We start from the raw sequence: 21,596 nt of genomic DNA on the forward strand, positions 1-21,596 counted from the left end.
ATGTTCTGTAACATTAGAATTTGTGGGAAATAATTATGAAAAAAGAAATTATAATTGTGGGGATTTCAAATGGTTCTTAGAAATATTCATTTTATTCAATATAACCGTTTAACGATTTTATTCTAATAATTGACAATGATTATTTTTCTCTTATCCTGTCCAAACAGAGCCTAAATGACGCGATTATTTCATCTCTACTAATCATTGATTCTTTTGAAAAGCCTACTAATGTATTTCACCAAAGACAAGACAAAAGATTTCGAGTAGATGTTGATAAGAACAGTGCCTGTAATTCAGCTTCTGACTAAAGCAAACTCCTAGCACAGACACTGGTTTGAAAAACCAGAAAGCACCATTGCTAGGTGTAAAATTTAAATAATAATAACCGAACCAAATGAAGAAATTGTATCAAATTGAATTGAATTTAAAATTTCCAATATGATTTATTGGTTTGAACCTATTTTATTGGGATTTTCATTTTTTATTTTTTTTTCCTATAATAAATTTCATAAATTAAGCATTATATTACATAAAAGACTGTAAATTAAAAAAAAATATTAATTGAAAATTGTATTGTGCAGACTTCTATTGGGCGAACCCACCAGCAATTAATTCATTCCATTTTTTTACGCACCCTGATCCTCTGATTTTATCAAACTGGTTTGCTTCCACGGTTGATAAAGTTTATCCTCCAGGCCTGTAGATGGGGTCTGGCACAAGCTCGATCCAACTTCACAGGGTTCAGGCATCAGGGAGGGTGTCGAGTCGTGCAGTTAAGGCCAAAGCGCCAATCCCTGGATGCGGAAATAAGAAACATATAAGTTAACAGAACAAGCATGCTTTTTACAGAAGTTAGAAGTAAAAAAGAGCTAGTGTAACCAATGAGTTTAGCTTCAAAACTGTGAGATTCTGAATTCAAACCCTGATGAGAGTCCAACAACAAAAAAAGGTCGACTATATTACCACAGAAGAGACGCAAGAAGATATGATGATGATGACGAAGAGAGCAGAAGAAAGTGTCAGCAACAATATATCCCTCCAACTATAGGAACTAAAATGGGGCCACCATTAACGACATTGGAAATCTGGGCAGCATCAATGCTCTTCACATTGAATTCCTATTAATAAGATAAACAATGTGATCGAATGCTCATCCTGCACCCGCAAGTGTCAAGCAGGTACGTAACAATCACTGCTTAAAGCCAAAGTACCCATTGAGCACCTGATATATATATATATATATATATATATATGGATCAAAAAGTAAAACATATGTAATTTTGAGAAAAGAGATCAAGAGCTAGGAGATAGATCCAGCTGCCTCTTTTTCTTGATATTTTTGATTCTGGGTCAGCTGAGAGTGATATATCCATCATGTTGCATACCTTGGTGGAATAAATGCAGAGACCTTGGTGGTGAGTGTGACATAGACATTATTTAGTGAGTAGAGTGACATTTTGAGATTTTTTAATATTCTTCTTCATGTGGATCCACTTCTCGTAATATTATTATAAAACTTGCTAAAATTTAATATTCCGTATTCACTCAATAATTTTCCATGGAAAACAAACACAATGCATTCCCATTGAGATATGAAAAGTGGATTTTCCATTACACAAATCTGGCATGGCCATTAAAACAAATAGTAGATGAAGATTCAAGAATAATGTAGTAGTGTATGCTTGTTAAGTCTCCTGAGAAATCATATAGTATCACTGTGATTCACTCATTGAAACTCATATATATATATATATATATATATATATATATATTTCACATGGAATCATCATTTTATTATATAATTTTTCTTCTGACATTTCATTTGATGTCTTTTTGTTTATAGTTTATTATTATTTTTTTTTATCATGATGTAGAATATATTCTTAGACTGGTTCGAAAAGATATATTAGTTAAAATAATGTAAAGTAATCCATAGACTCCCTGGCCTCTAATACTAAAATTAAATAAATAATAAAATATCGATGCCTTTTTCTTATTATAGTATTGAAGTTAAGAAATTTTCAATACGTTAAAAAAAAATTCAATATATTTATGGATCAATGTTACTTAAATTCAACTTTAATACATTCCGCTAATTCATCTTTAGGATTTCGCTATAGAAAGTTCAAGATTATATAAAAATGAAATTAATAATTATTTAATTAAATATTTATATATAAATTACATTATTTATTAATATCATCTCGCATCGATTTAATTTAAAAATTTAATTTATAAGTTAATTAGTTTAATTTTTTAAATTAAAAAATTAAATTTATTAAATTGTATTCAAATTTTTTAAAGGAAAAATCAATTGAGTTAAATTAAATAGTTTATTTTTTTAATTAATTATTATTAAATTTAAAATTAGAGGTAAAAATAAAAATATAATTAAAATTAAATTTAAAATTAATCTAAATAAGTTAAAAAAACTTATAATAAAATTTAAATTAATAAATTGATTTTTTTTCCCAAGAACTAATAAATTGATTTGAATTGAATCAAACTAACTTAATCCATTTTTCTCTCTAATTTAATTTAATTTAATTTATTATAAATTTTAATTTATTCAGTTCTTAAAATTTTCAAATTAAATTCAACTGAATCAACCATGCTCACTCTGCAAAAGCCTCAATGCGATGAGATGGCACTGATTGATGAATGAAAATGTCACATTAAGCTAAAATTATTGCGTGTCTAGCTTGATAATTGTCTACTCATACACAAAGTAAGGATTTCGCTCGGAAAGCAAATATGATCATTAGGTGGGATGGGACAGGCTCTGGTCGGCCTAAAACTTTGAATTGTGATTGCATGTAGAATAGTGTCGTTTTACTATATAATTATTCGCTTAAAAAGCCTTGTTTATGTCCTACCTAGCTCAAATTTTATTTTTTAATATAAAAATTATAAATATTACAATATTATGTTTAGATATTATAATTTAAAATAAGAGGTTTAAATTTAATTTTAGTATAAATTATTTATTAATAGTAAATTTTGTTAAAAACTTTTTAGAATAGATTTGAAATAACACAATTTTATAAATTATTTCAAATTCACACTAAAGACAAAAATTTACTACATTTATGAGCCTTATATATATTCATAACTCTAATAGCATATTTTCATCAAATTTGAATCTCATGTTTCAAATTTTCCAATTCAAACATCCAAACACAAGATAAAATAATTTTTTCACAGGACCCAGAAAGCCCAAGGTACCCTTGCGCCAAGCGCAAAAAATGTCTAAGCTCCTGTTTGACATTGAATTATAGAGTATGAAACTATTTTTTTAAATAAAAATATTATTTTAAATGCTCTTGAAAAAAATAATTTAGAAAAAGTTATTTTGTTATTTTAGTATTCTGATGACTAAAACTGATCAAATTAATTTTTAATTATTTTTTAACACTATCTACATGTATATTTAAAAAAAATAATTTTTTTAACAACAATTTCAACAGTAATACCAAACAGGCCCTAAGCAATTAGTAGCACTCACTCCAGGAGTGTTTAGTTGTAAACCGGCCATAAGGCTTAATCAGAATCAATTATAAAATTATTAAAAAAAAAAAAGCATGAATTACATTGAGAATAAATTCCAATTAAAAAAAACACACAAATCAGCACATTTTACAAGGGGAAGTAACTTTCGGAGGAAGGGGAAAAGGAGAAAAAGAAATTCTCAGTCATATGAAGGTTGCAAGGTTTACAGAGATTGCAAGGTGACTAACCTCACAAAGATTGAAGGCAGTGTACAACTGATGGGCAGTGATGGAAGCACAATCAGCATGCCCACCAAAAACATCACGGATACAGAAGACAATCAAACGGAGTGATTTGACTTGTCTGATCTGTGACCTGTATTGTTGTTCAACATAATTTCTCTTATGGTTGCATTGTTTCATCTACAGCAATCTTTGCTATCAAACAACATTTGAGCTCGTAGGGTTATCAGACAATAAATGAATATAATACTGGGTAACAAATCTACTTTCTCCATTATGCATACTCAGGATTGAGTGCCAAGGCCTCTCTGTAAATCATTTCCTTCATCTGCTCTTCTACCAAGGGCTGTTGCTCAAAATCAAAAGAGAATGGCACTGGGCACACTGGTTCATCAGCTATGTCATGTAACCTTGCCAGATAGGGATGCGCTAATGCTTCTTCAACTGCCACAGACAAAGCTTTTGTTTAGAAAGAAGGCAACAATATGAACATTTTAGTTAAAAATACACAATTATATTTTAGCTTTAAGTGATAGCAAGCATATCAAGACTCTTCAGCAGAGCATAAACTTTTTCCTGGAGGGAGTTTGTGATTATCAAGTGCAAAACAATCCTAGTAGTTGAATACATATCCAACTGAGTCACAAAATATTCATTTTTAGTTAAATGCCACTAAGTGAATTATGGAACTTGCAAATGATTTTGTAGGTTTTGAGAAGGAAAATGTTGCATGCTTAAAAAGCCCACAGGGCTTTCTCAATAGGTTTTTTACTTGTAAACAATTGACACATTACATGCCTAAATTGATTTACCAGTGACTTTACCATCAACTAACAACATAAATGGAAAAAAAATAATTAATATGTCTGATGTCTTATGTCCAAAAAAATTTCAAAATGGGGGTTTAAAGACTTACCAGTAATTCTTCTTGTGGGATCAAATGTTAACATTCGATCAATAAGATCAATGGCCAAAGGATGAACATGAGGGAAAACTTGGGCTAAAGGCTGACGAGGATATTGACTTAGTTGTCGGATGTATCTTCTAGCATCTTCACTCTTGACAAACCCAAGATCTGCTTCAGTTGGCGTGCCAAGAAGCTAGAGAGACAAGGAGAAAAAAAAGCATCCATAAGCATTCTTTCAACAAGTACATTGCTCTAGAAACAAATTAAAAAATTGATTATGCAAACTTGCTATGGAATCTGAGTACTTTACAACATCTATGGTGGTATAAAGTTAAACAGAAGTATAGATTGTTAAGAGCAGAAGCAAAACCAACTACGAGAGCATCATTTTCCCACTTGTCTTATAACAATTCCAAAAGTTGTATCAGAGTGCCAATAAATAAATAAAACAATAGGTATGATCAACACGATATTTTGCGCTGTTAACAATTTCCTTGGCTGCAATTGAAGCATACATTTATTCCAATGACAGCACTAAAACTGAACTAAGAAATGGGATTATGTTTTAACCTCTTTTTTATGAGGTTGCAGTGTACTAGTGTTCATAAGAGTCAACTGTTCTTCTAAAATTTAGATCCTAAATAAAGAGATATTCTATGTACAAAATTGAATCACTTAAAACTTGAATTGCACGTTTTATTTACTTGAGCATCACCTTACCTCTGTTAATAGGCGCAACTGATGCACATGATCTTTGCCTGGAAATAAAGGCTTTCTGTTCATAAGTTCCATAAAGATGCAACCCACAGACCACACATCTATTGCAGCAGTGTAGTCTGAAGAGTTAAGCAAAAGCTCAGGTGCTCTATACCATCTGGTAACAACATATTCTGTCATAAATTCATTCTCTGAAGTTGGCCGAGCTAAACCAAAATCACATATCTTTAAGTCGCAATTTGCATTTAACAGCAAATTACTGGGTTTTAGATCTCTATGAATAATATTAGCAGAGTGTATGTATTTCAGCCCTCGAAGAATCTGATACAGGAAGTACTGTAGAGCATACAAGAACAAAAACAAAAATCAATCTCAAAAATTAGCCTATTTAATTATTAGAAGGTTGAAATCAAATTGAAAGTGCACTACCTGACAATGCTCCTCTGACAAACTTTGGTTGGAGCGTATAATCTGATGAAGATCAGTGTCCATGAGCTCTGTGGCAATGTAGACATCAGTAAATTCTCTTCGTAAAGGTGGAGGAATTACATCTCTGATAGCTACAACCTGTTTGACATGCAAAGGGTTCTTAGCTCTCTGAAGCCAATACCAATAGAATACAACTCTAAATTTCATTCCAGAACTTGGCCTCAAGATGAGGTTAATCAACTATAAAGTAAGCACATAATTCAACGCTCTAATAAAACGAACATCTCAATAGCAAAAAAACCAAGCTTAGACATAACATGCAGAATACACAGTTCACATTTCTATTAAAATTATTACAGGATTTAACAATTGATAGCCAGTAAACCTCTGCTATTATCAATAATTAACAATTTGACTTGTACAATATTTTCTAGCATCAACAACATGCCAAAACAGCAGAACTCTTTTTTTCCTTCAAAGAAAAATATAAAGGAAGAAATAAGGAGACAAAAATTAAATCTCAGACTACCTATGCATACAATATACAATTAGCCAATGAGAAAGTATATTTGCACAAATAATCAAATAAACAACCAGATATCACCTGAATAAGAACCTGACATGAGTGAGAATAACACCTTCAAACTGTTGTTTGTAGGACCTCAACCTTAAAACTATTGCCAATATTCAAGGGCAAGTATAATGACCACTGGTCTACTGCCCAGCCAGGACTCAATAACAGTATGCAGTTATGCTAATTAATGAAATGATAGCAAAATTAATAGAAACAACAGCAACTGACATAACATTTCTTCATCTTCTAAATTCCCACAGGCTCCATTTGGATACATATGGATTTCAAAAAGATGAGGTATTTGAATTTAACATACGTTGAAATTCTATGAATCTTTCACTATAAACACATCCAAAATAACCATCATTTCAAATTCATGTACTGAATTTGCAGCTAGCCATTATGCATCAAAACTACTAAAGGCGTCTAGATTAGGAAGCAAAATTATCCAAATGATCAGATCACATGCCCAACTACAAAGAGATTAAGCATCCATCCGGCCAATGGCACCAACAGATGAGTTCGGCCGACTTAGACCACTGAAAACAAATTGAGGTATCCAATCAATAAACCAAAAAAAATAAAAAAGGAAACGCATAAAGAAGAAGAGATACTCACGTTCTCGTGATCAAAATGGCGAAGCAACTTAATCTCTCGAAGCGTGCGTTTGGCGTCCATATGATTTTCAAAAGCGTTAGCTATCTTCTTTATCGCTACCATCTCATTCGTCTCCGAATTCAACACCGAACTTAAAAAAATAGAACCACCAAATCTCTCAACACCAATAAAACAATTAAACAGAGATCACACATGCCAATTCATGAATTTAAATCCCATACCAGACAATACCATAAGCGCCACGGCCGATCGGCATGATAGGAGGCCGATATTTCGACGTGATTTCGAAAAGATTACCGAAAATGTTGTATTGGACAAACTGGCCTCCGTGAGTTGGAACCGCCGGAAATTCGCCGTCAGCCATTTCCTTCCTCTATATGTCTCTCTCTCTTTCTATTTGTGTATATCTCTCTCTGCTGAGACTCCTATGAAATTTATACAAGTGAAAGAGGAGACTTAGTTTCTCATTTTGACTTTATTAATATTTATTTCTATTTTCGAATAATGAAAAAAATAAATAAATAAAGGATTTGTGACTTTGAGAGTGCTGCCTGTTTGAGTTCGGAGAAGATGCTAGGAAGGAGAAAGGAAAACGGGCGAGAAACAAGATTAAAGAGTCTGGGACACGTTGTGGAGGTGATGGACGGCCTAGATTACAGCCGCCTCTGACCGACGGTTAATATTTGTTCAATTTTTCAACGGCCTTCTAATCTTGGGGATGAGCAAGAAACATGTCTATTTAGTTAAATGTGAAATGGGCCCAGTTTAAAGAAATTTGGAAAATAATTTTGTCATTAAGTAAAAGCGATATCTAAATAATATTATTTTAAATCAATGGTGACGATCAAATTATTTAAATGTAAATGATGATATTCATAATTTTATTAGTAATATAAAATAAATATATTAATAAAATATTATTTTATAAAAATATTATTTTATTTATTAATAAAATTAATAAAATTTAATCAGTACTCGCATTAAATTGAAAGTTTATCTGTTTTTAGAATACTGGAAATGGATTAAAAAAAAAAAGAGAGGGCATTTTCAATTGTGGAAGATGCAAGCGGTAAGCTGTATTAATGAGGCATCTGTAATTGAAATGAATTAGAGAAGCTCAATTATTGGATGAGATGTCAAACAACAGTATTAGGTGTTCCATGCCATTTGGCAACCAAGGTTTTGTTTGCATTTGCCCATAAATACTTGAGTTGTCCATTTCTTTTTTTTTTTTCTTTTATTTTAACACTATTTAATTTTTAATTTTCATTTTTTATATCTTAAATATAAAAATAATAAATTTTAATTTATTTAAATACTTAACTATTTATTTTTGAAATATTAATATTAAAAAAAATAATTAAATTTAACTTATCTCAAAAATTAATATAAAAAGAGATAAATTCGAAAATATTTAGAGCCGAATAAAATACTTAAAACATATTTAACTTATTCTCAAAAGTCAATTCAAAAAAGAAGGTAACGTCCAAAATAGTATAAGGTCACATTACTCTTATACGGACGTGGGATATTACATATTCCACTTGGATATTCATAAGAGTATATGTCATCTTCCATTTCCTCTCCCTTACGGCATAGTTATTCTTCATTCTGTGGTTTTGCACATTGCCTCACTTGTCAATAAGAATATCTTCAAGTTGCTTCTACCTTAATTGGGTTAATGATAAAAAAAAAAAAAAAAAAATCTAAATTTTTATCAAAATTATAATTATATTTAATTTTTTAAAATCTTTTACACAATATTTTAAATTTTTGTTAATTTCAGTCAAATTTAAAAGAATTTACTAAAACCCTTAATTGTTAGCATTACATGTTTGTTATTAAAAAAATCTTACATGTTAATACATGATTTATATAATTAATAAAATTAAAATGGCTGGATGCAATTACAATTTTCAAAAGATACATGAATTTTTGTTTATTATTAACCTTATTTATTTTTAATTTTATTTTTTTTAATATAAAACTTTAGGGATATATTAAAAGCATACTTAAAATATATGAGGAATTATATCTTGTTGTCTTCAATAAAAAGTAATTAAAAAAAGGCAAAAAAATACCAACAAGTGGCATTGAACTACTTTTCAGGAAAATTTTAATTATAAGGTCAAAAGTTTAAATTTTGAAATTATTTTTATTAAAAAAATTTTACCTGAATATTATTTCCAATTTGTCTTCAACGAAAAGTATTTAAAAAAGGCAAAAATTACCATAAGCAATGAAATTAACTTTCAAGAAAATTTTAACCGTAAAGTTTAAAATCATTTTTATTTGAAGAATTTTACTTGAATATTACTTCTTATTCAAATATAAATACAACGTAATTAAAATAAAAAAATAATAATAAAAAAAAGGCAAAAAATGATATCTTGTTGTGTTATTTATATAGGCAAAATAATGAAGGATGATTTCATGATGCCAAAAATGAATTATAGATATTAAAAGCTCAACAACCTTAAGCACTTGACACCACTTAAATGTAGAGGTTGTCTTTGTAAGTCAACAATAGAAATTCCAATAAAAAATTATTATTATCATCATATAAGCTATCAAATCTTGAACATAATTTCCACTCGCATGGTTTCCATAGAAAATAAGTAAACTTTGGCACAAGGAAAGAAAATTAAGAAGTAAGAAAGTCTCTAAAGGATGTTTCTATGGACTTTCCTTGAGAAGCCAAATTGTCAAAGCCCAAAACACATTTCATACTTTACAAAAGAAAAAATAAATAAATAAAATTATGGGTCTTTTCAATGTCACGTTGGATGTCAATTTGGACTGAATTGAAATTGCGTGACATATGGATAATTTAAAGAAAATTACGGTGTTAAAATAGAAAGGTCAACTAAGGGAAGCCAAGCTTAATGAAAAGTAGAAATCTTTTGTCAAAATAAGATTATTATAGATGGGATTTTTATTTTTATTTTTTTTTCATTAGCATTTAGCCTTCACTTTCTATGCATAATTTGTTCATCAAATGCATCATGATGACAATTTCCTACCACTTTCACTATAGAATTAAAAAAAAAAAAAAAAGTAGTCTTACATGCAAATATGTTTTATTTAGATAACTGGGTTAAAATATTTTTTTGAAAAATATTTATTATTTAAAATTAAAAAATAAAAATATTATAAAGAAATTATTTTTTTTTAATAATAAAAAATAAGGTTTAAATTTAAAAAAATAATTTTCTATTTCAAGATTAGGAAATCACTTTTTCTAATGCTTACTTAACTATCGTTATTGTGGACTCACTTAGTCTTTTAAATTATCGATATTAGTGACCAATTAGTGTCTTTAATTTTTTTTTTCCTTTTCACTTAGTTTTTGATAATGAATTTAATTATTTTTTTTTTCATTCAAGTACATTTTCTTCAACATATTTATATGGTTTTTGACCTTTTAAATTATTAGACAAATAATTAATTATTTAATTATTAATTCAATCACAATAAATTATTATTGAGATTTGAAATCAATGATATAAAGAGTTCTAAATCAAGTACCCAAGTTGGAATCTTGAAAATAAAATATCTCTTCCTTAATAACCAAGGGAAAAAAAAATTACAAAATTAAATTTACTTTAAAAATGTCCATATAATTTTAAGATATTTCAAATGTTAATAATGAAAATTATTTTAAGTGGTAACTGAGTTTGAGCCTATTAAGTTAAATTATTTTAATCAATTTTTTTTTTATGATAATTCATATACGCACATTCTATTCCAAAAGGCGAGTCTCCGAGCATAACTCATTTGCGGATTTCAATTAGGGTCACATCGGGATACTCAACTCTTGTTTATTTTCACTCAAATGTCTTTCTTTTTTTATTAATAAATAAAACACGAGTTATAGTAATAGAAATCAACCGCTGTTAAAATCATAATGATTTTAATAAAATCTTGTTTTATATAATCTTTATACATGTATACTTTATATTTGATGTGAGATCCGAATGAACATTTTAATTAATTGTTGATGATCAATAATCAAATATTAGTGGCCATCCATTGATAATTAAGAAGTCAAGAATTAATAATTACAAATTTTTACATTTATTAATATAATTATGATTTTAAATTATTGATCATTAATTTCAAAAAAATAATTAAAAAAAAATATGCTTGCTGAAGAATCCAAATCAATTATTAAAAACTTAAAAATAAAATAGAAGTTTTCTCTCAAATTCTCAACTAAATGAACACTTTATTAATTCTGATTGATCATTCTGAATTTGATTCTTACAATCAGTATCTAGCAAATAAGAAATAATTTTTTAATGCAAGTTGAATGTGGGATATATCCCATTCTATACCATCTTTTGTACATTTCTTCCTATTGACAGCGATCTGCTTTTTGTATCTCTTTTTGTTGTGTAATCTCTGAAAATATGGATGGATACCATTAGATTTGGGTAGGTCTTTTGCTCGATGGAGAGAGAGAGAGAGAGAGCACCACTCTTAGACCACCAAACCTTCGTTTCACGATCACCGTTCAAGCCCATTCAGCCATATGGACTCCAACGACACCTGATCCGCCTCACGCGGTGTCCTCTGGTTTAGGAACCAAGCCATCCGAGCCTTCGTAAAGATAACTTGGTTCACTCTTACCTTGGAACGGGCGGACCGAGAAACTGTCGTAGTATAGAGTCCGACCTGGCTGGGCCAGGATTAGGTCCCATCATCTTGATGCCTCCAGTTAGATCACAAACTCACGTCACCGAGCACTACATCGGTGGACCACTGAAAGCTTGGTTATACTTATGCAAAACGTTTCGATTACTTCGATGTGGGACGGATTTCGCATTCTTTTCTCTTGGCGAGGTGTTGAGCCTTTTCACTGTATTTGCTATTGGAGCCTTGTTTGTTTAAATCAAAATAAATATTATAGCTAATAAAACAAAATAATTAGCACAAATTTTAGTGGATTTTTTAAATTAATTGTAATTTATCAGAGATAATACAAGTATAATAGAAAGAGAAAAATTAATAATAATAATAATAATAATATTTCACTAAAAAGTTAAAATATGGTACTATATGAAATACTGCATTTATTATTATTTGATTTATGATATTAAAAATATTTTATATCATTTGAAGTATATTATATGAAATTATGTTAATATTTTAAAACATAAAAATATGAAATTATTTAAACCAGTATACTTATATTTATTTAAAGTTCTTTTAAAAAAATATAAATTCATTAATAATATCAAAACTTTAAGCATTACAAATAATTATAGGAAGAACAATCCCCACTTATGTAGACAATAAAATTCACTAATTTTTTTGATATAATGATATTGAATATTTTTGCTTAAAAATGATATGGGCAAAAGATATAAATTTTTTAAGTACTCATTGATTTTTTGTTTGATTTGAATGATAAAATAATTAGGAGTAAGTACTATTCAGTTTGAATCAAATAAATTAAATCGAACCGTCTTAATTTGATTTGATTTTATATTTTAAAAATTTTAGTTATTTCGATTTAGTTTTGAAAAAAAAAATTAGTTGAACAAAATCAAATCAAATTATGTTATTGATTTTTAAATTGATTTATTTTTATAGGAAATTTAAGAATCATATGTAATGTTATATATGTAAATTCTTTAATTTCATTAATTAAAGATTATTAGGTTTAAACTAAAATTAAAATCAGACCAAATAACTTAAAAATTAAATTTAAATTAAAAAATTATCAAACTCAAAATTGATCAGTTCAAACCAAACAAAATCCAAATAGAGTGGTTTGATTCGTTCGATTTTTCATTCATTTTTATTCGATTTGGTTACTAAAATATGATAATTCAGTTTTGATGATTTAGTACGATTCAATTCAATTTGAATCAAATGCTCAAGTCTAAAAATAATAAATTTGAATCTTTCAATTATTAATTGTTTTTTCAGGAACTTGATGCATATAATGTACACATATGAGTTTAAATCGCTACATATTAGTATAAAAATATGTCACACTATCATATTCTATTGGTAAAAAATTCATATTTACGAATTAAAATCTAAAATCTCTAATTAAATAAAACCAAAGATCATATTATTATTTATAATAATTAAAAACCAAACTATTATAATATGAAGAACAATTATAAAAATTGAAAAAAATAAAATTAAAATCTATTAAAAAAATAGATTTGAGAATAAATTTTCAATATTTGTTCTAAAAATGGTACTACAAATCTAAAAATTATTAAAAGATAATAAAAAAATAAAAACACAAAAAAATATTTTATAAATTACTTAATATACAACACTAATGCTCTTTCACTTTTATTTGAGGAATCCTATAAATTCATTAAAATATTTTTAAAATATTTCTTTATTGTCATTATAATAAATCAATGGGTACATTTGTCAAACCGAGTGTTTCTTATTACTCATTTATATATATTATAGACATATTAAAATTAAGACTTAAAAATGATTTTATAAAGTGCGCCATGTGATTTAATAAGAGTAAATAAAAAATCGTTATGTGATATTTTATTTTTTTTATCTTTATTTTTATATAAAAAAAATTATCTTAACATATTAAATATCGATTTTTATCTAAATCTATATATATAATATATAAATGTATGTTTTAAATATATATATACATATAAATATATAAAGAGGGGGAGAAACATTGACTTTACTCAAATTATCATTTATTATTTATAGTATTTGTAATTATATTTTTTATTATTTAGTTTAATTTCAAACTTATATAAATTTAAAATTTTTATAACTTAAAATTTAATTGTCTATATAATTTTAGAGTTTATATAAATATAAAATTCTTTGTACTATTTGTATTTAAATTCTAATTAATTAAAATTTTAATATAATATAATTTAAAATAAAATTTTATAAATAACTTCATAATTTATATTATTTATAAAAATCAGAAGGCATTTTATTTATATAAATTACTTTTTTAATTAATTATAATGGATTTCTATTTCTATCTCTACTCATAATTATTTATGTAAAAATATTTTAAAACTATTATATTTGAATTTAAGTGGAAAAACAAGAAAGAAAAATTAATTTTTTTAACCAAATATATGAATTTTTTTTATTAATTTTTTTAAGCTTTCTTTTAAATTATTTTTATTAAAAAATATTTCATAAAATAAATATATTTTTTAGTTATATATATTTAAAAAATTCTTTATTATTGCTTTAATATATAAATTAATTCTAATTAAAATTAAATTTGTAAGTCTAACACATATATATATTAATTTAATTAATATGCAATATATAATAAAATTATACAAATATAAAATTTTTAAATAATACGTAATTATTATACAAAGCATATAAAATAAATTATATATGATAAAAAATTTAAATAGATAAATATATGATATTTAAAAAATTAATAACAGGCTTGAAATTAATTATAAAATTAATATAATTAATATAATGATTAGAATTTATAATATTGATTTTTTATTTTAAAATGGTATATTATTAAAAGTTTAAAAATATTAATTTGTATATATATATAAAAATATAATGATTTTGATTTTTTAATATTATTCTGACTTAACATATAGTGAATACTTACAAAAGGAATTAGAAATTATACTTTGAATATAAAATTATTTTTTCAATTTAAAAGTTTATATTTAAATATAAACACAAAGTAATGTTTTAATTTAAAAAATACTACAATTTTCATATGAATGCAAGCATAATATAGTCTAATAAATTTTCTATTGAAATTTGATATTTACTTCATAAAAATAATTATAAAAACTTTAAAAATTCGTTATATATTAATTTGACAAATAGTTTTACTATAAACTAAATAATTTTCTTTACGCTTTTACTATAATTATTCCAATTAAAAAATAATAAGATATGAATGCCAATATTTTCTATTTTTTATATAAAAGGAAAATTTTAGTTATTAATTTATTATTTATAAATAAATTATTAATTAATATATTTATTAATCTTATTTTTAAAATTTTTCTTCATATCATTAAAAAATATGAAATTATGTAAATTATATGTCAAATAAAAATTAATAATATTGATACTTATTGATATGAGAGTGCATAGTTAATTTTATTAAATGAAATTAAAAAAATAAATAAATAATAATTAGAAATAAAAAAGATCAATACCATATAAAACTATACCAAATTAAATTTATTTTACTATTATATGTATAAACTTTTAAATAGTATTAGAAAAAATTTAATTTTTTCACGCTAATTATATATATTTTATAAAAATTATAAAATGCTAATAATTAATGTCTCGATAAATTTAATATTTTATATTAAAGTATTTAACATGACAATATATGAATCAACAAATAACAAATATTTAAATTTATATATTTATAAAATACTTTCAATTATAAAATTATATTATAACGGTAAAATTTTTTTAAATTTTACTTCTATAATTTCTTATTTTTATTGATATTTTTTTTTCATTAACTTAATCTAAAAATAATACACATATAACGTGCATATAATGAAAAATGAAAAATATTATAATATTATAATAATAATTAATATATTATAATAAAATTATATATAAAAATATTAAATTATATATACATATAACGAGTATGAAAAATGTGCAATATGTATTTAATAAAAAAAATTAATATTTTTAAAGTTCAACTATAAAAATCTTACCTAAAAAAATTATCTAAAATTTTTTCATTATAAAACTATACTTGTCATATTATATCTCTAAAAATCAATTTTTTTAATTAAATTTTCAATTAAACTAGAAAAAGGGAGAATTTTTTTTTCTACCTTATTTATGCTTTTGCTGGTATATATTAAATAGTTTGAAAATAATGAAAATAATATAATAACTAATTTATTTATTTATTAATAACTGAAATAAAATTACAATTAAAAATTTTTTCCTTAACAAAATTTTACAATATAATTATGAAAATATAAAAAATAAAAAATATATATATTAAATTATATTATTATAATAAAATACTAAATAATTCGAGCAACATACACAAAACTACTTAGTTTAAGTGATAATTATAGAAACTATTAGTAAAATATCTCCCAATAGACATTTTTACCCAGTTACACAGAATAATATCTCTTATTTATTATTCAAATGATACGAGTGAAAGAAATGACTCAAATGAAAGTGAAAGCCGGCGTGATAAAAGTGAAAGCCGGCATGCCCAAGAACCACATAATTATTAATATTTTATATATTAATTTTATTTGATTCAAAAGCTTCCGCAATACCGTATAACATCGATTTGCCAACACAACATGGGTCAAATTGCTCCCACAGGTTCGAAATTAGAAATATCATAGATACCCATGGCAGGTTTCAAGTGTTCAAAAATTGAGGCAACACCACCACAAATCTGAGGCCGACATGCCAACTTGGTCCCAGATATTATTTAATGCACCTTTTGGTGCATTAAAAATCATGCAATCTTCCAATCATTAACATGTGGAGATTAACAAGTTAGTTTCCCGACTTCACAGCCGCATATTCGTTAGAAAATGTAACTTACCAACCATAGAGGTTACAAAAACGTACAGTCGATGATGCAGAAGATGGGTGACGAGGGAAACAGAATTACATGCACAGTTTAATGAACTGCTATTATTTAATCATAAAAGGACAAGCACAGAACATTCTAATCCAACTTCCGATCATCATCACACGCAACTAAAGAAGCAAAGACCACACCTATTCCATCAACAACCAAACCACTGCAAATTTCCCAGTAATGAAAAATACACAAAAACTGAAAAGCGCGCAGGTTGTCAGCACCATCCTCTACATCCAAAGGCTTAAGCCTCAGCAAACCTGCACAACAATACACAGGATAAGCACAGTGAAGAAGTCCAACAAGTAACAGATTGATGTAGTCAAGCAGACTGAGGTAGAAACTGTAGAATTCAGAATTGAAGATACCCCAGCTCGGAGAGCTTCACATGGGCCTCAGCATAATCAGCAAAGAATGCATCTTCATCCTGCGCACAGAATTAGTGATAGTATCAGCTCCCAGCAATTAGCAATTGTCAAATGTTTGATTTTTAGCATCATCAGCACTTCAACTTGGTTTTAAAATAAAAATACATACAGCAGCATATTTTTCAACATATGGGCGGAAGACAGGATCGGTAACAAGAACCGTGTCAGTTGGCAATTGTAGAAGGCCTTCCGTCTGTCCAGCCAAGAGCTCCCTAATCATATTTAAGAATGCAGAGTGTCAATTACTAATTCAACCATAAACACAACACAAGACAACACAATTTTCTAGTTACTATTAGCAGAGTAAGTATGGCTGCTAACAAGACAGATAACTCACGTGAAGAAAGAATTGTCAAAGATAAGTGGGTTAGCAGTCCAGGGCCCGTCAAAACCAGAGCGCTCCTTGTGGCACCTTCCCTGCAATTGACATTCCCGCCAAGACATGTAGGAATCAGAGGAAAAACATATTGGGAACAGCCTTCAGATATTTATCAATTATCAACAACAGAACCAGGTAGATTCGAAATTCAACACTAACCAGGGTGTGGCCACCAGAGAGAACAACGATATCCTTGTCACTGAGACCCATGGTTTTGCCAAAGACCTCCCTCAAGTGATCAGCACCTGAAACAACAATTCCTCAGTTTAATCAACCCCATACATAAACAGCCAAACCACAAACATGCTCCTAATTTCAATTATAGACATATCATTGTGGAAGAAGTTAACCTTTAGTAGCATTAGGCAGACGACCTTCTGGAGGTGGTTCAGGCTTGTCCTGAGATAGTGAGGTCACTGTTAGTAACAGCTGAAAAATAAAATCCATACACTTGCGCACACAGAAGGAGAGAGAAAGAAATGACTTTAGAAAACTCTACAAGGAAATCGATATATGGATCTTTTTTCTTTTTTGGTACTTCAGAAATTCGTAAAGATGATGGGTGTTATCGTGATTTGAACCTATAGCACTACTTGAATCTATAAAAATCTATGGTTTAATGTTGTTTCCAAGTTTCTTATTAGCACAACTTCTAACAATTATCCTTTGACTCCTATAATGCAATTTTACCCTAGGTGCGGTGCCTATGTAACCTTGACAGTGATGCCCAAGAAAATTTAGATGTGAAGCCAAAAACTCAATTCCCTTCTTAATTCCGTCTTCTCACAAACCCTAATTCTCCACCTAAATTCCTGGTCATTTATCCTCAAATTTTAACATTCATTATAAGACCTACAGGCAGTCCTACATCAGATTAGACATCGTGGTAGCAACACCATTGTGATTAAAACATAATTCATTCAAATTATCAATTTTGACATCCAGCATAACTCAAGTGATTAAAACACAGACATCAGATTCTCTATGTCCGGGGAAACTAAATAAGGGAAACACATTGGAGCCGACACAACTCAAAACGAGTATCATCAAGCAAAATAGACAATACCAACATTGCCCGTTTTGTGAATCTTAATTCAGCATATCATTGGCCTTTTTTTTTTTCAAGGATAAAGCATTGCAACATATGGTTACAAAAAAATCATACAACATAAATTGATAAAAACACAATTAATCCACTATGCGAAGGCTTAAAATTTTCTCCAATTCAATTTTCAGCACTGGTTGGATGGGCATAACCAAACTAACACTTTTTTTTGCCTCTTCTTAGTGTTCCTAATTACCCAGTAAAACTAATTGCCAACATCGTTATTCAGCAAAACTTGCATTAAAAAAGGGCAAAGGAGCATAAATCGAAATATCTAAAATAAAGGGCAACGATTAGAGCAATAGACTGACCTCTCTGCCAGGGTGGAATGGGATCTCAGGCCCACCAGTGATCTCAACGGCAACAACACCAGCAAGCTACACATATCGACATCAAATCAAAAATCAACAAATTAACCGATCAATCAATCAGTAAGAAACCGATCCTAAAATCATATAATTATTTTATCACATTACCTGATAGAAGTCAGCATAGGAGAGGATAGGGAACTGCTGCTTGATGGGCTCAAGGAGTCTGACAGCAATATCCAGCCCATTGTTAGCAGCATGGGCCTGCTCCGCTGCGTGCCTCATGGTTCCAAATGGACCTCCAGTCTTGGTGTTCGCGTCGTAAGTTCCAGCTGAGTGCCATCTGCACATCACGATACCATTTCCATTCAAATATCTCGCGTATGAACATCTAATACACATAGAGAAAGTGAAAGAGAGAGAACATACGCGATACGGAGCATGAGAGGAGCACAGCCCTTCTCAGCGATGAAACCCCTGAGCTTCCTCTTGGCCTTATCAATGGCCTTCTGGTACTCTTCACTAACTTTTGGGTAGTTCTTCGTCATTTTTCCTTCTGCGATTCTGTAACAGGGAACAAAAACACTTCAATATCAGATCGCAGATCAGAAAATCAATGAATAACACTGATCTAAATATCGATCAAACAAATACATTTCCATATTTCAGAAACAGATCTACGAAGCTATGCTTCCAACCAGATACGGCATTTGACCCCAAAATCGAAGCCAAAAAATATCAAAAGCGGAAGATTTCAAAGAGATCAGAGAAACAAGAGTATGAAATTGACCTGAGCTTTTAGAAACTTGAAATGGGAGAATTAAAACCCTAGCGCGAGACAGCCACGAGCTTAGCACAAGCTCATAGAGCAAGAAAGTTATATAGGGGATTTGGAGGATGAAAAGGTCATCGTAATTTTCTCTCAAGCCGTTGGATGTTGATTGATCGTGTGGCTGTAAATAGTTTTAAAAATGGACGGTTAAGATTAAGTTAACGCAATTAGATGTACGATCAGTAGTGTGGGTAACTTTTGAAAACGTTCAAAAATGTCCACGTCCCTGTGTGAATGCATTTCGCAACCGAAGATTCCATGCTGAGCTATCATAACATCACCTGTCAAAGCATGGTATTTTCTCTTCACCCTCCTGATCTGATTGGTCCGCACAGGCACATGGCATGCTCAACTTCCCCGTCCCATTTTGATTATTTAAACTGCAATTTGCAAATTCATTGGATGCGGAGCTAACACAAGCCAATAGAAACCTACCACGTGGAATCGCAGAACTTGACTGACGTTTCTTTGGGATGGGGAACTTGCAACTAGCAACGCACTTAGCGCTTGTTCTGTGCCACTTGCACGCTCCATTGATTAAAAATAGAAGTAGTGGTGTGCTAATGGTCGGTTCGATTTCGAATCGAATCGAATTGATAAAATTGAAAATTAAAAATTGAAAATTTTAAAAATTAAACTGATTGATAAGAGAAAATAGAATCGAATCGAATCGATAAATTTTGATTCGGTTTGATTTTAAACCGATCAAATCGAGATTTATAAAATTTCATATTTTTAACATTAAATCTAAATAATAAAAACATAAAAACAAAAAAAATTAGAAATCAAAACTAAAAATCTTTAGGTTCAGTTCGGTTTTTTTTATTTCGGTTCGGTTCGATTCAATTTGATTCGATTTTTTTGATTTCCTATATATATTAATAATTTCGGTTTGATTTAATTTTTTTGATTTTTTTTATGAAAATAATCAAACCAAACCGATTAACCGAAATTATCAAAATTATAAATCGAATCGAACCGATTAAATTTTAAAACCGAATTGATTGAACCGAATTAATCGGTTCAGTTCGATTTTTCAGTTTAAACCGAAAACTGCACACCCCTAAATAAAAGGTTGTTAATAAATTAATTAGGTCTTTTCTTTTTTTTTTTTTTAAATAAATGGGGTCTTGCCTTTTTTAAAAGGAAGAATTTTTAACTCAAAGATAATAATTTCTTTTTTAGATCAACAAGGGATTTCTATTCAAAATTAAGAAAGTTATTTTGTTGGCATGAGAGTTAATTCAGTGGATAAAATTCAATCAATACTTTTATTAAATTAAAAATTTGATTCTTAAAATCGTCTTTATTAATTAATGATATGTAAATTTTGTCCATTTGCATTCTCAAAAGAAAATTTTACTTAAATTTTATTATAATTTTTTTATGAATTAAATAGTCTCTATTCATATAAACTTTTTTTATAAAAAATATAAAGTAGCTTTTCAAAAAGTACTATTTAGTAAGATTGAATTTTCGATTCAAACCGAACTAAATAAAAAATCAAATCAAATCAAATCATTCTATTTCGATTTGATTCGGTTTGGATCTATAGGTTTTTTAGTTTTGATTAGTTTTTTAATTTAAACTTGATTTTCAAGTTATTTGATCTGATTTTAGTCTTAGTTTGAATATGATAATTATTAATTAATGAAATTAAATAATTTATATATATATTACATATAATTTATAATTTTTTTATAAAATTAAATCAATTGAAAATTTAATAAAGTAATTCGATTCAGTTTAGTTCAACCGATTTTTTCTCTCTAAAATCGAACCAAACTTAAATGATTAAAATTTTTAAAATATAAAATCGAACTGAACTAAATTATCTTAAAAACTAAATAGAATTATCAAATTAAAAAAGTTCAATTTGATTTATTATGTTCAAATTAAATATTGCTAACTCTTACTATTTAACCCTTATATTATATCGAGATTAATAATTTAACTTTTTATATTTT

The 21,596-nt window shown here is 27.9% G+C and overlaps 2 protein-coding genes across 3 annotated transcripts; both read right to left on the reverse strand.

Annotated features, from left to right (window-relative positions):
* Positions 1–3,586: 3,586 nt before the first annotated feature.
* LOC110646528 (mitogen-activated protein kinase 3) lies at positions 3,587–7,522 on the reverse strand. Its single transcript, XM_021800000.2, has 6 exons — positions 7,198–7,522; positions 6,977–7,106; positions 5,785–5,922; positions 5,359–5,691; positions 4,648–4,831; positions 3,587–4,175 (listed from the first exon to the last, which is right to left on the reverse strand). Exons 1-6 carry the CDS (start codon positions 7,338–7,340, stop codon positions 4,006–4,008), a joined length of 1,098 nt encoding a protein of 365 aa, XP_021655692.2. The 5' UTR covers positions 7,341–7,522; the 3' UTR covers positions 3,587–4,005.
* Positions 7,523–16,516: 8,994 nt separating this feature from the next.
* LOC110652862 (L-ascorbate peroxidase, cytosolic) lies at positions 16,517–19,743 on the reverse strand. Of its 2 annotated transcripts, none has more exons than XM_021808476.2 (10): positions 19,588–19,743; positions 19,227–19,361; positions 18,966–19,140; positions 18,801–18,866; positions 17,735–17,783; positions 17,544–17,629; positions 17,343–17,422; positions 17,115–17,217; positions 16,946–17,004; positions 16,517–16,837 (listed from the first exon to the last, which is right to left on the reverse strand). In XM_021808476.2, the coding sequence occupies exons 2-10, from the start codon at positions 19,343–19,345 to the stop codon at positions 16,822–16,824; spliced, it is 753 nt and encodes a 250-aa protein (XP_021664168.2). In that variant the 5' UTR covers positions 19,346–19,361; positions 19,588–19,743; the 3' UTR covers positions 16,517–16,821. The 2 variants fall into 2 exon arrangements, with proteins under 2 accessions (XP_021664168.2, XP_021664167.2); XM_021808475.2 differs by lacking the exon at positions 19,588–19,743 and adding an exon at positions 19,452–19,474.
* Between the last annotated feature and the right edge of the window lie 1,853 nt (positions 19,744–21,596).

Source organism: Hevea brasiliensis, chromosome 1 (assembly GCF_030052815.1).
Source record: "Hevea brasiliensis isolate MT/VB/25A 57/8 chromosome 1, ASM3005281v1, whole genome shotgun sequence".
NCBI lineage: Eukaryota > Viridiplantae > Streptophyta > Magnoliopsida > Malpighiales > Euphorbiaceae > Hevea > Hevea brasiliensis.

What these genes read in the sequence shown, in the direction of transcription:
- LOC110652862 (XM_021808475.2), bottom strand. An exon ending in TCTCTGGTGGCCACACCCTG is followed by an intron (nt 17,423 to 17,543) that starts GTTAGTGTTGAA and finishes TGTCAATTGCAG; the next exon opens with GGAAGGTGCCACAAGGAGCG. An exon ending in TTTGACAATTCTTTCTTCAC is followed by an intron (nt 17,218 to 17,342) that starts GTGAGTTATCTG and finishes AAATATGATTAG; the next exon opens with GGAGCTCTTGGCTGGACAGA.
- LOC110646528 (XM_021800000.2), bottom strand. Translation starts at nt 7,340, where the DNA reads ATGGCTGACGGCGAATTTCCGGCGGTTCCAACTCACGGAGGCCAGTTT. An exon ending in GGCGCTTATGGTATTGTCTG is followed by an intron (nt 7,107 to 7,197) that starts GTATGGGATTTA and finishes TATTTTTTTAAG; the next exon opens with TTCGGTGTTGAATTCGGAGA. An exon ending in AGTTGCGCCTATTAACAGAG is followed by an intron (nt 4,832 to 5,358) that starts GTAAGGTGATGC and finishes TTGTCTCTCTAG; the next exon opens with CTTCTTGGCACGCCAACTGA.